A 13,703-nucleotide genomic window follows, 5' to 3' on the forward strand; every position below is an offset into this window, starting at 1 on the left:
CAATCAAAGAAAAGGAAAAAGAATTAAGAGGACATCCCAGATGTGTTAAAATCCAAAAAGAAATCAAATACTTGCAATCCCAATATGCTAATATAATGAATCAGGACATTGAATGGAAAGTGAAAATGATGAAACAAAGAACATTTGAATCGGCTAATAAGTGTGGAAAACTACTAGCTTGGCAATTGAAGAAAAGACAAAAGGCAAATGTCATCAATACTTTGGTAGTAAATGGAAAAAATGTGGAGAAACCGGAGGAAATCAGATGGTGTTTTCAAAGATTCTACAAGCAACTGTACAAGGAGGAGAAGATAGATGAAGTAGAAATAGACCGATTTCTGGAAAAGAACGGATTGCAAAAAGTCCCAGAGGAAAAATTAGTCACTCTCAACCACCCAATATCGACACAGGAGATAGAAGATGCAATAAATAACATGCAATTAGGGAAGGCTCCAGGACCGGATGGATTAACAGCAAAATATTATAAGACATTGAAAGACTGGCTATCGCAGCCGCTAAGAGAAATTTGCAACAAAATACTAGAAGGAGATAGGGCACCAGAGACGTGGAAAGAAGCCTTTATCACACTGATTCCAAAACCAGATACTGATAAGACTCAAATGAAAAATTACCGTCCAATATCCCTTTTGAATGTGGATTATAAAATTTTTGCAAATGTATTGGCTACAAGGCTGAAAAGAGTGTTGAAAGATTATATACACAGAGATCAAGCAGGTTTCTTACCAGGAAGACAAATTAGCAATAACACGAGAATTATTGTGGACATTTTAGAAAAACTGGAGAGAAACATAAACACAGATGCGGCACTACTGTTTGTTGATGCAGAGAAAGCATTTGATAAAGTTTCTTGGACATTTATGAAAAAGAATTTGGAAAGGATGGGAGTTGGAGAAAAATTCTTGAATGGCATTAAGGCCATCTACACAGAACAAAGAGCTAAAGTAATAGTAAACAGTGTGATATCGGAGGAGTTTGAAGTTGAAAAGGGAACAAGACAAGGGTGCCCTATCTCCCCTTTACTTTTTATTACGGTCCTGGAAGTCCTCCTAAATATGATACGAAAGGACAAACAGATAAAAGGAATTCGTGTGGGAGAGAAAGAATACAAACTACGCGCCTTCGCAGACGACCTGATGTTATCCCTGCAGGAACCGGAAAGCAGTGTCCCCAGAGCCTTGGAAATAATTGAACAATTTGGACTTGTAGCTGGTTTCAAATTAAACAAGCAGAAAACCAAAGTCTTAGGAAAAAATTTGAGTGCAGAACAAATTCAAAGAATACAGGAAGGCACTGGCCTCAATTTTGTCAAAACAGTAAAATATCTAGGTATCAATCTCACAACCAAGAATTTGAACCTGTACAAGGACAATTACGAAAAACTGTGGATGGAAATAAAGAAAGACATGGAGATATGGACAAGATTGAAATTGTCGTTAATGGGAAGAATTGCCGTGATAAAAATGAATGTCCTACCAAGGATGCTGTTTTTATTCCAAGCCATACCAATTTTGGACAAACTGGATTGTTTTAAGAAATGGCAAAAGGACTTATCAAAGTTTATATGGCAGGGCAAAAAGCCAAGAATCAAGTTTAAGATCCTAACAGACTCTAAAGAGAGAGGAGGCTTTGCCCTGCCGGACTTAAGACTTTACTTTGAAGCAGCGGCCTTTTGCTGGCTAAAGGATTGGTTTAAACTAGAGAACGTTGATGTATTGGACTTGGAAGGACATGACAATATGTTTGGCTGGCATGCATACCTTTGGTATGACAAGGTTAAGATCCACAGAACTTTTAAGTCGCATATAGTTAGAAAATCCTTGTATCAGGTTTGGATTAGATATAAAGACTTGTTAGAGAGAAAGACCCCTAGATGGATTTCTCCAGTGGAGGCCAAAGCCTATAAGAGACCGAACATGTCTGCAAATTGGTTAAGATATATGGACATATTGCAGCAGGAAGGGGACTCTTTTAAGCTAAAAAGCTACGATCAAGTGAAAAGCCAGGTCCCCGACTGGCTGCATTATCATCAGGTATATGAAACATTTAAAATGGACAAAAAAGTTGGTTTTCAAGTAGAAAAATCAAAACTGGAAACAGAACTGATAGAATCGAACTTTAAAAACCTTTCCAAAATGTATAATCTTTTGCTAGAGTGGCATACGAAAGACGAACTGGTTAAATCGTCAATGATAGATTGGGCGAAAGATGTAGGACATAATATCATGATGGATGACTGGGAGAGATTGTGGCAAAAAGGTATTAAATTTACTGCTTGTCATAGTTTAAGAGAAAATATAATGAAAATGGTTTACAGATGGTATTTGACACCAGTTAAGATAGCTAGGATGAATACCAAAATGTCAGATGTATGTTGGAAATGTAAACATGCGAAAGGTACCTTTTTTCATATGTGGTGGTTGTGCCCAGCGGTAAATGCTTTCTGGGACAAGATTTATAACGAACTCAAGAAGGTAATGAAGGTTACCTTTTGTAAGAAACCAGAGGCATTTCTTCTGAGCATAACCAATGAAGAGATACCCAGTCAGGATAGAGTGTTTTTTATGTATGCCACAACAGCAGCTAGAATCTTATTGGCAAGAACATGGAAAGGCGAAGAGATACCAACGGTGGAAGAATGGCAGATGAAGATGATGGAGTATATGGAACTCGCAGAACTGACCGCCAGAATCCGGGACCAGAGGGAGGAGAAGGTGTCACGGGATTGGAAGAAATTTAAAGACTATCTAGTTAAATCAGTAAAATTGAATATTTGAGCAGAATTATAGAATAGCGGCTTGAGCAGGTTTATGTTAGATAAAATTGTTAGCAAGATATTTTTGTGTGAAAGATTTATTTGTTAGAAAATATGTTAAGATTTGGTGTTTAAGTTAAGATATGATTAAGTAAAGTAAAGCACATTAAAAACTGAGCAAATGTGAATAGAATAAGACACAAAGCTACCTAGAAGATATATATGATTTTGAAGACAGTGGAGGGAATGGGGGAAGTCCCCCAAAACAGAGAAGATAGTAACAAGAAAAGTAAGAGGATAAGTGTTAGTTTAAAGGTTTGTATATGTTTCTTTTTATTGTAATTGTTTGATTGTGTTTTTTTTGCTGTGTTTATGTATTGTATTTTTGTATTGTTAATGTTGGTGTTTTTGCTATGTTTTCCTTTTGTCTTAATAGAAAATAAAAAATTTTATAAAAAAAAAAAAAACAATATTCTGTAACCTATTGTGCCTGGGTGGGTGTTTTGGGGGATATCTTCCAGAAGTGTCCCCCCAGTCCCTGGAGGAGCTGCGCCAACACAAGTCCTTTGTGAAGCTGCTGAAGAAGCAGTACCGTGAGCTGAAGGAGCTCCGGCGGAAGCACATGAAGAAGATCTGCAGCCAAAACAAGAAGCAGAGCGCCCAGTTCTCCCAGGGGGAAAAAAGCCGGTTGCGCAGCCAGGAAGGGTGAGAGGGGACTGGCTTGGGCTCGTGCGTCCGTGGCTAGAAGCGGGGGAGCTGCCTTCATGGGAAAGTCTTGCTGGAGCACACTAACAGAGGGCTCACCCACACCTCACTTGGCCGAGAGGTTTTCTGTTTGTCCTGCAGCTTTCCCTACAGAAACAAACAGAAACCTGCAGAATTGCTGTTGGTCCAATTCAGTGGTAAACCGCGACTTTTCTCAGAGGAAAGCAGAAGGGCATTTCTTCTTTTTCTTGCATTGCCATCCCTGCATTGCAGGGGGTTGGCCTAGATGACCCTCGGGGGTCCCTTCCAATTCTAGAGTCCTATCGCTCTGCACAGCTAGAGCCAGCTAGATCCCTGTCCAAGGATGGGGGTTGGAATAAGCAGAGCGCAGGCTGGTTTTGGGGTGGCTTTAGAAGAGGAATGGACAAGTCGATGGGTAGGAGAAAGCGGCAGGGCAGAGGCAAAACTGCTTGGGCCCCTGCCTAGAAAGCACGGGGAAAGCAGAAAACTGCTCAGAGCTGTGCTTTTCTGGGCCTGGGGCAAGCAGAAGTGTGTGCTTGCTCTGCCTGTGATTGGCTCTGCCTATTATAGGGCTCCCACCCACCCCTACCCCTCACCTAGATACAGCAGGTAGCAGCTGCCATTGAACTTACCCAAGAGGCAGGATTTTACTGGGAGGGAAAAGGGGGACGGTATATGACACACACCCCCAGTCTCTTTCATCTGCTTGGTTACTCATTCCTTGTTGACTTTTACTGTGTGCTCCCCGTTCTACCTGAGCTTGTGCGCGGCAGTCTTAACCATTTCTTGCCAACTTGCCCCTCTTTTCCTTCCCCCTGTAGGTCTCAAAGTTCTTTGGAGCTGGATCAGGAGAGCCAGATGCAAGGTCTGCTGCAGCTGCGGGAGGTTCAGCACCAGCTGGAGAGGGACTGCAAGCGAGAGCACCTGCGCCAGGTATTTAAAGGCGGGGCGGGGCTTAAAAGAGTGAGCTCTAAGCCAGAGGTGCTGTGGGTGTCCATATGTTGTTGTTAGACTCTTATCAGCCCCAGCTAGCAACAGCGTCTGGCGGCCCTGAGATTCAGCATCCCTGTTCCCACACCACCCTGTCCCTGCTGGGAAAGTTTGTGTGTGTGCACAAAGGTCAATTGCACAAAGACCTTGAGATGTCTGAGCGGGTGGTTCTATGTCTTGTAGTGGTAGTTTCGGCTCCTGTGGTCCTGCTCGTACCTCTGGGGCCATTTTCAGAAAGTAGTCATAAGAGGCTGCTGTTTGGCAGTGGTGTCCCACAGGGTTCCATCGTAGCATCTATATAACCCTGCAATCTTCACCTGAGGCCCTAATAGTAGTAGTAGTAGTAGTAATTTATTTATTTATACCCCACCCATGGGTTTCCTCAACAGGATATTAAAAGCACAATAAATGTCAAACATTAAAAAACTCACTGATTTCTTTGCCTCCTCCACAAGAGGTTTGGAGGGTGGCAACATGAGAATGGGCCTTTTCTGCTGTGGCTCCCCACTTATGGAATGCGCTCCCCTGGCACCTTTCTTTATATATCTTTAGGTGCCAGCGAAAATGCTCCTCTTCTAATTAAACAATCTGACCTTTTAAACCATAGGTGAGAGCTATTGTTTTTGTTTTAAGGGTTTTGTGTTTTTATGCTGTAAACCGCCCTGTGATCCTAGGATGAAGGGAGGTATAGAAATTTTAATAATAATAATAATAATAATAATGATGATGATGATGATGATGATGATGATAGACCCTTTTCATGAACGAAACAAATCTGACCTGGGCAGAGAGGGTGAAAAGGCTGCGGAGAGATACTGATGACTCTGTGACTTATAAGGTGGCCCACCAAGCCCTGGAAACTAGGAAGATTAGGAGGAAAGAACTAGATGGGCCAGCGGCCAATTGAAATGGGGACTCTGAGATCTAATTTGCACATTTTATTTGAGAATTACTTTTTATTCTGTGTAATAAGAATTTTTTGGAGGATTTGACCATAGTTTTACTACATATGTAGCGACTGCTGTTTTTCCTTTTCTTTTCCCCTTCTTTGGGTGTTGCCATGGCCTTTGGCTAGTGCAATATTTAAGTAAGTAAGTAAAGTAAGCAAATAAGCAAAAACAGTTGTTTTTAATTGTTGCATTGTTTCGTCACTTTTCTCAACCACTCTGGGATTTGTTTATTTGTTTACAACCAGCCAGTAATTTTTAGAAGATAATAACAACAGACACACACTGGGCCCATTTTAGAGGGATATTAATTCCTGCCGCCCTTTCTCTCCCACCCCGCTGCCCCCATCCTTGCCTCAGGCCCAGCAGCGCTTGAGAGAGATTGCCCGGGAATGCCAGGCTGCCCAGCTGAAGAAGTTGAAGGAGATGAGTGAGAAGTGAGTACTGGCATAAGGCAACATGGGAGCGGAGGCAGCAGCCTCTCTTGGGGACTCTCAGGGGCTATTCCGCCTCCCCCAGATGTTGCTCGCCTTTTTGATAGGAAGCTGCCTTAAGACAGAGTCAAACTGAGGCCCAGCTAGCTCTGTGGAGACCTTCTCATCCTCCTGAGGTTGTTGGACTGCCGCTCCCATCATGCCTGACCTCTGGACATGCATGCCGAGGCTGATGGGAGTCGGAGTCAAGGCTCCCCATCTCTGGTTTACGCTAAGTAGCTGTTCTGGGTTTCAAACTGGAGCCTTTCCCAGCGGAGGGTTTGCAGCTTTCTGCTTGCAAAGCAGGTGCTTCATTGCTGCTCTGCTAAAGTAAGCTTCTAGTCCTCGTTGTTCCAAATGAAATACCTAATCAAATAGTAACTTAGGAAGCTGCCATATACCAAGTCAGACCATTGGTCTAACTTACTCAGTGTTGTCTACACAGACTGGCAGTGGTTCTCCAGTGTTTTAGACAGTAGTCTCTCCCGGACCTACCTGGAAGTAGCAGTGATTAAAGCTGGGACCTTCTGCAGGCAAGGCCCCACACCCATTCTTTCCCTCCCTGCACCCCCAAACCTTTGGTTAGAGAGAAGAAGGAGCTTCAGAAAATCCTGGACCGGAAACGACACAACAGCATCACTGAAGCCAAATCCCGGGAGAGGAAGAGCAAAAAGGACGTGTGAGTTGAATTGGCTCAGGGATGGGTTGGTTTCCCTCGACTGCTTTCTACGGTTGCTTTTCCAGTAAGATCAAAGCAGGCGTGATCTTCTTTTTTTAAAAAAAAAATCTAAACCAAAATTAAACCTAAACTGAGATAAATGGAGAGAAACAGTATCCTTAAGTTCATAGTAGTGTCTTAGAGATCACATCTTTTTTAAAATAATTTTTATTGAGTTTCCATTTAATAATATTTAAACACATCCTCATCATCCACTTCTTTTGCTCTTAAGAGCTTATCAACTTCCCTCCCTCCCGCCTCTTGGTTTTCAAAATTAATCTTTATATCATAGCATTTATACATTTTCCAGTTTACTTTTCACTCATTCAAAATGTCATGGTTTTTAAATAAATGTAACAATAACTGCTCTTACCTTTTTATAAGTCTTCTTGCAACCCTGCTAGTGTTGTTATCTTAGGTCACATCTTAACCATGCGTCCGAAGCACCCTTATAGCACTTTATCTCAAAGAATTTTCTAAAGACTGGAGTAAGTTTGTATTTATATTTTTTTTAAATAAAATTTATTGGTATTTCCACACAAAATAACAAATAAAACACATACATTCTACATATAAAAACAAACACACCACAGAATACAAATAACAAATAAAACAAATACATACCTATCACCCTACGAAAACACTAAACCACACCAATCTAATTATTATAACCTTATTTTAACTCTTACTTGGGGGACTTCCTCACGTTTTCTCTTCTGCGTTCAATTCTAATTTACTTTAGTAACTTTGTAACTATTATAACACTCATTCACCATTATTCTTAATCTTCAACTAACAACTTATCTTATTTGTAAATTTGTAAACAGGTAAAATCTGTAATGTGACACTTGTAATGTGGAATTATTTATGGGCAATTATGGTTATATAATAGATGGATAATGGTAAAAGATGCAGCAAATTTAAACTTAAACATGGAACCCATGGAGGGAAGGTAGGAGGTCCGAAGGTTCAAAAGAACCTTGTATTTTAATATCTGAAATGGTTATGTTTTATATGCATAAAATTATCAAAAACCCAATAAAAAATTATAAAACAAAAAAACCAAAAATCTTCCCTGTCGCTCCCACTCACCAGTTCAGCTGCCACATTCTAGATTAGTTATAGTTTCCGAGTCACCTTCAAATGTAGTCCCACATTGTACACATTGCATGCCTTCTTCATTACAAACCAGACCAGTGGGTGACACTGTCTTTCAGTGTTCTCTTCCTTAGTCTTGGCATTGCTCCCCTCAGCAGGGAGGAGAATGGATGGAAAGCCAGGGTGATTAGGCTGTATCTATCATTGGCTCTGGCTCCACTTATTATTGGTCTTCCTGCCTTCTGCCATAGCAGCCCCAGTGGGCACCAGCCTCCCCTGGCTATGGTTTGCAGGAGCACACATTTTTTAGGGGGCAAACCCTTAAGGGCATGGGAGCTACTGGGCCTCAAGCATCGGGCCATGTTCTTGAGGACCCCGACCTTGGTTGCTTGAAGAGGTGGTGGGATTGCTTCGGTTTATGACTAGTGTCTTGCGCCTGTTTGTGTGGAGAGGATGGGGCTTTTTACTTGGAAACAAGGGCTTATCTTCTCATCCTGAAAAGGCTCTTCGTTTTCCCTCAGGGAACTGACGGAGATAAACAGGAGACATATCACCGAGTCGGTGAACTCCATTCGCAGGGTGAGTTTCCCATTCCCATTTTTATTCCTTTTTCAATTATTATTACATTTCTATCCCACCTTCCTCCAAGGAGCTCAAGGTGCCACATGTTGTGAGGGTAAAACCAGAAGTTACCACAGCTCTGTGAGGTAAGTTAGGCTGAGAGGCAGTGACTGACCCAAGGGCATACAGTGTCCATTTATTTTTATAAATTGGACATTAAACTTAATTTTATTTTTACACACACACACACACTGCTTGGTTGTAGAAAAACCTCAAAGCTGTGTCTGGGAAGGGATTTGAACCCTGATCTCCCAGGTCCTAGACCAACACTCTAACCACTACACCACGCTGGCTCTTGAGTCCAGATATCACTCTTGAAATATCACCTACGCTTTGCAACTCCCTCGCTTTGGGCAAGCCACCCCTGTCACCTTTTTGGCACCTATTGAAGACCTTCATTTTTTGATGACCCTTTTAAGTGGAGAAAATTTTATCCCATCCTTTATCTGTGCAGTACAGCATTGGATTTGAAATTGTTTTGCATGTGAATTTGTGTGTTTGTGTTTCTTTTGTAAGTCTTTATTGTCATCTTCAACATGCACAGCAAGTAACATACAACAGTAGTGTTGGTTAGAAAACATTTTTTGATTGCTTGGGAATTTTTCACATTAATTTGTTTTCACGTATGAACGTGTTATTGCTATCATTTAAATATTTATTTTGTACATACCGGTAACTCGAAAGCATTTTTAACAGATGCTTTATTTTTTAAAAAAACAATGTTGTGTTTATTGCTATTTTGTTTGTATTTTTTCTCATAAAAGTGTGTATATACTGCTATCTCATAAAAAAATATATGAGGGTGGTCTGTGCAGCAACATAAAAACCACACAACCCACCCCAATTAAAACCAGTCGTAACAAAATATTAAGGGTCAATTTATAAGCAGGCAAAAGAGGGACTCCAGCATGCCTTTCCTGGGAATCTACTCCATAGAGTAGGCATCACCACTGAAAAGGCCCTTTTGTTCAGCTCCATAAACAGCGTTTCTCTTGGCAAAGCAAACACAAGGAAAGCTTCACATTGAGCACAAATCCCACACATGTATGTAGAAAAAGAGGCGATTTCTGTGATAACCCTGATTCCTAGGTTGTAAATTTAGAACATTCAAAACTGGCATTATTTATTTATTTTTATTTTTTAAAAAAATGAGCTTGGAAACAAATTGGAATCCAATTATGACCTAAGAATGGTTCATCCTGCCAGCCCTAGACACACAAATTCTGGCCGCTGCTTCCTCAGCTCATTAAAGTTTCTGGACCATCTCCAAGTGTAGGTGCATTACAGGGGTCCGACCTGGAAGCATCAAAGGTAGGAATGACCAAGGGGAGGGGGGGGTAGGCCTTATTTCCCCTAGGAAACAGTGCAGCATGCAAGTCTGAGCAAACTGGCAAAAAAAGAGCTATGTTAACCTTATCACTGCTTCACTGACTCTGGTCTTCCTTCTATCCCAAAGCTTGAGGAAGCCCAGAAACGGCGCCAAGAGAAGCTACTGGCAGGGCACCAGGGGATACTACAGCTGATTGAGGACGAAGAGCCGCGGGTGAGTGCGGCAAATACTTCTGGGAGTCATAGAATTGTAGAGTTGGGAGGAACCACAAGCGTCATCTAGTCCAACCCCCTGCGATGCAGGAATCTTGGAGAGAAGACCTTTTCTTTTGAAAGAATGGCCGTAGGGGCAGGGGACGGGGAACCTCAGGCCCAGGGGCCAAAAACGCCCCTCCAATCCTCTCTTTCTGGCCCTTAGAAGTCTCCCCAGGCTTCACACTCTCCTTCAGGGCTTTTCCTGCCTGGAATGAGCTCTTGGGCTCTGATAATGCCTCTTGTTTGTGCGGATGGAGGATAGAGGGCAGGTGTATGAATGTGTGTTTTTGTGTGGAGACTACCCTCCTGCTCAAAGGTGAAAATCTGTCTTAGTTGCTCTGCCCGCTTTTGCCTCTGGCCCCAGCCACCACCAGCCTGTGGCCTCTGGCAGACAAAAAGGCCCAGGCTAAGGCTACTGCTTCCACCTTCTAGGGCTGGTTGCCAAGTCATAAAGCAGCTGCGTCTTCCAGTCACCTGGCAGCCACCCAGCCGGAGAGCACTTTCTGCGCTTGCCAGCACCAAAGACCTCCCATTGTTGAGCCAATTTGAAGTGTTAACACACAGGCAGCCTGAGGGCTGAGGCCATCGAGGAAGCGCTTCAAAGTGGCCTTGCTGTAAAGCGTTTGCAATCTGCTGAACAGCGTGAAGAGCCTTCCCACTGACTCCAGCAGCTCCTGAGAGTGTGGGTCCTTCGCTCTGGCTCTCTGTGTCTCTCTCTCTCTCTCTCTCTCTCTTTCTCTTTCTCTCCCTCTCTGCTTGTGTTTTAGGCTCCAAGTCTTCTGTTTCTAGGGTTTTAAGAATGGGTGGTGTTACAGAGGTTTTAGGATTGGTTTCTGTTGTGTACGTAGTTGTGTTTGCTAACTGTTGCTTTTCTTCTACGAATTCGAGTTGTGTGTTCATTCTGGCTATAAGTTCTCAGGCCTCGGGAGCGTTCCCATTTTTGTGTGTGTTTGCAAGCAGAAATGGGCTGCCAGAGGAAGATTAAAAAGATAGGGAGCTGAGTCCATTTAGCCAAGTATCGTCAACAGCCTTACCTGGAAATGCCAGGGATCAAATCTCAGGCTTTCTGCATGCAGGGCAGATGTTGTACCACTGAGCTATGCCCCTTTGCTAATAGGAACATAGGAAACTGACTTATATTGAGCCAGACCATTGGTCTATCTAGCTCTGTACTGTCTACACTGACTGGCAGCAGCTCTTCGGGGTTTTAGACCGGAAGTCTTTCCCAGCCCTACTTGGAGATGGCAAAGGATTGGACCTGGGACCTTCTGCTAGCACCGAGCTTATGGCCCTTCTCCATGCTGTTGGAGCTGCCCACCTGCCAAAGGGATGGCAGCCTAATAATCACACCCTGCATAGAGACCTGTGATGCAAAATTCTAGCAGCCTTCATTCTCTCTCTCTCTCTGTGTGTGTGTGTGTGTGTGTGTGTGTGTGTGTGTGTGAAGGGTGGCCCATCTCATTTTGCCACCGGAGGCGAAATGAGAATTGCCGCCTCCTGTGCCTTCCCACCGTGTCCCGCTTCCACTACCACCGCTGCACCCCGATTCTCGCCAATCCCAGTGGGACCAGGCGTGCTCCTTCAAATCTTGCCATTCACTTGACTTCTGGGGATGGGGAAGGTGAGCAGCGGTGCCACTTAGGAGAATGCCTCCCTGCCACCGATGGAAGCGGTGGAGCAGGCGGGCATAGAGCCACCCCTTGAGTTTCGTGAAAGATTAGAAACGGCTCGTTGCGGAGATCAGAGCGCGTTCATTCCTTTCCCTTCCCGCTTCTCTCCTTTCTCCCTTTCCCCATTCCTCCCCAGTTGGCAGCCCAGTTGGAGCGCGAGTGCGAGCTGGAGGGCCTCACCCTGCCTCAGGAGATCCGCCGTTACCTGCAGGAAGAGCTGGATGGCAGCATCAGCAACGGGCACCCCCCTGGGTCTCCCCTCGGCCCCACCCCTCCCGAAGAAGACCTGACCATCTTGTGAGACTTGGAGGAGGACACCTGGCAGTGGCCACAGTCTTGATGTGCACATGCGCACACGCGCAAGAGAGAAACGGGAGGCATCTTTGGGGCATCTCCCGCCATCCCAGGGCTTCTTAAAAAGTGTGTTGCGGGGCAGAGCCTATGGAAGAAAAACACACACTAAAGGCACTTGGCTTCCCCCACCCCCTTTCCTTAAAAAAAAAAAAGAGCAAAAAGAGCAAATGTTTTATTTTTTTAAACTAATTTTTTTAATTCATTAACTAAGTGCAACTTGTCTTCTCCCAACCTCTCGGTCTGTGCTTTTTGAAGCTGGAAGAAAGACTGGTGAGGGCTGAAGTGTCAGGCAACCCTGGCACCACCAACATGCATTCATGCGCACCTCACACGTCGTGGGGGCGAGACGGGGAGGATGACAGCTGATGGCGGCCTCTTTTGTGTTTTTCTTTTAATGCACTATCTAGGGAGGGTGGGATCTCCCATACTCCCTGCTCCCCAATACTTCCCCCCCCCCCACAGAGGGGAAGGAAGCAAAAAGGGCTATTTTAAATATAAGATCCTCCTCTTTAAAAAAATAAAAACGATGGGACATGTGAGGGAAAAACCTGTGGGAAAACACCTCCACTTTCCCCAAGAGGAGTGGGGCTGCCTGCATATGTAAAGCGCATGTCTTCCCAAAAGAATTCTGGATGCTGTTGTTTGTTGAGGGTGCAGGGAACTATTCCTCTGTGAGGGGGCAAACTATAGCTCCCAGGATTCTTTGGTGGATGTTGTGCACTTTACAGTGTGGATACGTGGGACTGATCCACCGGGGCTTTTCTCACCAAAGGAGAGCCAGGCCTCCATACACACTGTACATTTAGAGCATGACTCCCCGGCCTCCGAGAATCCTGGGAATGGTAGTTTACCCCTCTCTAAGCTCCAATTCCCAGCACCCTTAACAAACTATAGTTCCCAGGGTTCTCTTGGGGAAGTTGTGCACTTTAGATCTTATGGTATGTAACACAACCTGTGTATGTTTCTCCCTCTCATCCTTCTCCCCTTTCTATGGGGTGAGGAGCTCGGGGGGCGGGGCAGCGGTGGACAGATTTGGGAAGGCAATGCAACAAAAGGGCTAATTAAAAAATCCTGGGAGGCAGGTCCTTCGCTGCTTTGGGGGATGGGCGCAAAGAGCAAAAGGGGAAAGGGGGGGGCTTTTGTTCTGCCCATGTGAGGTTGTGGCAGGAAGACAACCTAGAGCCCCCCTCTTTTTATTTCTCATTTCCTTCCTATGGATGTAATTTTTTTTTCTTGCCTTAACTTTTTTTTTTAACATATGTAATAAATGTGTAATTCAGTTGCCTTCTGTTTCTTCCTTGGCTCGGAGAAGGAATGGTGTGGTAGTGGAATAGATGGAATAGATAGCTTCCCCCCCCCCACTCTTCTTTTCCCTTATTAAGCCAGCTTTTTGGCTTTATTACTATTGTAGGAACACTTGGCCCACGTCTTCTCCTTGTAAAAGTCCAGACTTTTCCCGGCTCACTTCCCCTTGCAGTTACCATTCCCAGAGTGATTTAACAAGCAGTCCCTCTCCACAGTGAATGCTGGCAGTTGGAGCTCTGTGAGGGGAATAAGGGGGCTCCTAACAACTCTCAGCATCCTTGACAAACCAGTTCCCATAATTCTTTGGAGAAAGCCCATGACTGATTAAAGTGGTATCATATCACTTTAAATGTATGGTGTGGGTGTGGCCAAAGGTGGAAAGTAGGCTGAGCCTTTCTAAGCCCCTCCCCTCAGGGCAACCTCTCATGCTCCACCCCTTTGTGA

At 44.1% G+C, this 13,703-nt stretch overlaps 1 protein-coding gene across 2 annotated transcripts in view; it reads left to right on the forward strand.

The window, feature by feature from the left end:
• PLCB3 (phospholipase C beta 3) overlaps positions 1–13,204 on the forward strand; it is a 70,150-nt gene extending 56,946 nt beyond the window's left edge. For both annotated transcript variants that reach the window (XM_033174196.1, XM_033174197.1), the window contains exons 27-33: positions 3,295–3,478; positions 4,321–4,432; positions 5,797–5,873; positions 6,496–6,588; positions 8,247–8,304; positions 9,803–9,889; positions 11,737–13,204. In XM_033174196.1, coding sequence (XP_033030087.1) covers positions 3,295–3,478; positions 4,321–4,432; positions 5,797–5,873; positions 6,496–6,588; positions 8,247–8,304; positions 9,803–9,889; positions 11,737–11,901 — 776 coding nt within the window. In that variant the 3' untranslated portion in view covers positions 11,902–13,204. The remainder of the gene's footprint in view (positions 1–3,294; positions 3,479–4,320; positions 4,433–5,796; positions 5,874–6,495; positions 6,589–8,246; positions 8,305–9,802; positions 9,890–11,736) is intronic.
• The last annotated feature ends 499 nt before the right edge of the window (positions 13,205–13,703 follow it).

This window comes from Lacerta agilis, chromosome 17, assembly GCF_009819535.1.
Source record: "Lacerta agilis isolate rLacAgi1 chromosome 17, rLacAgi1.pri, whole genome shotgun sequence".
NCBI classification, from domain to species: Eukaryota; Metazoa; Chordata; class Lepidosauria; order Squamata; family Lacertidae; genus Lacerta; species Lacerta agilis.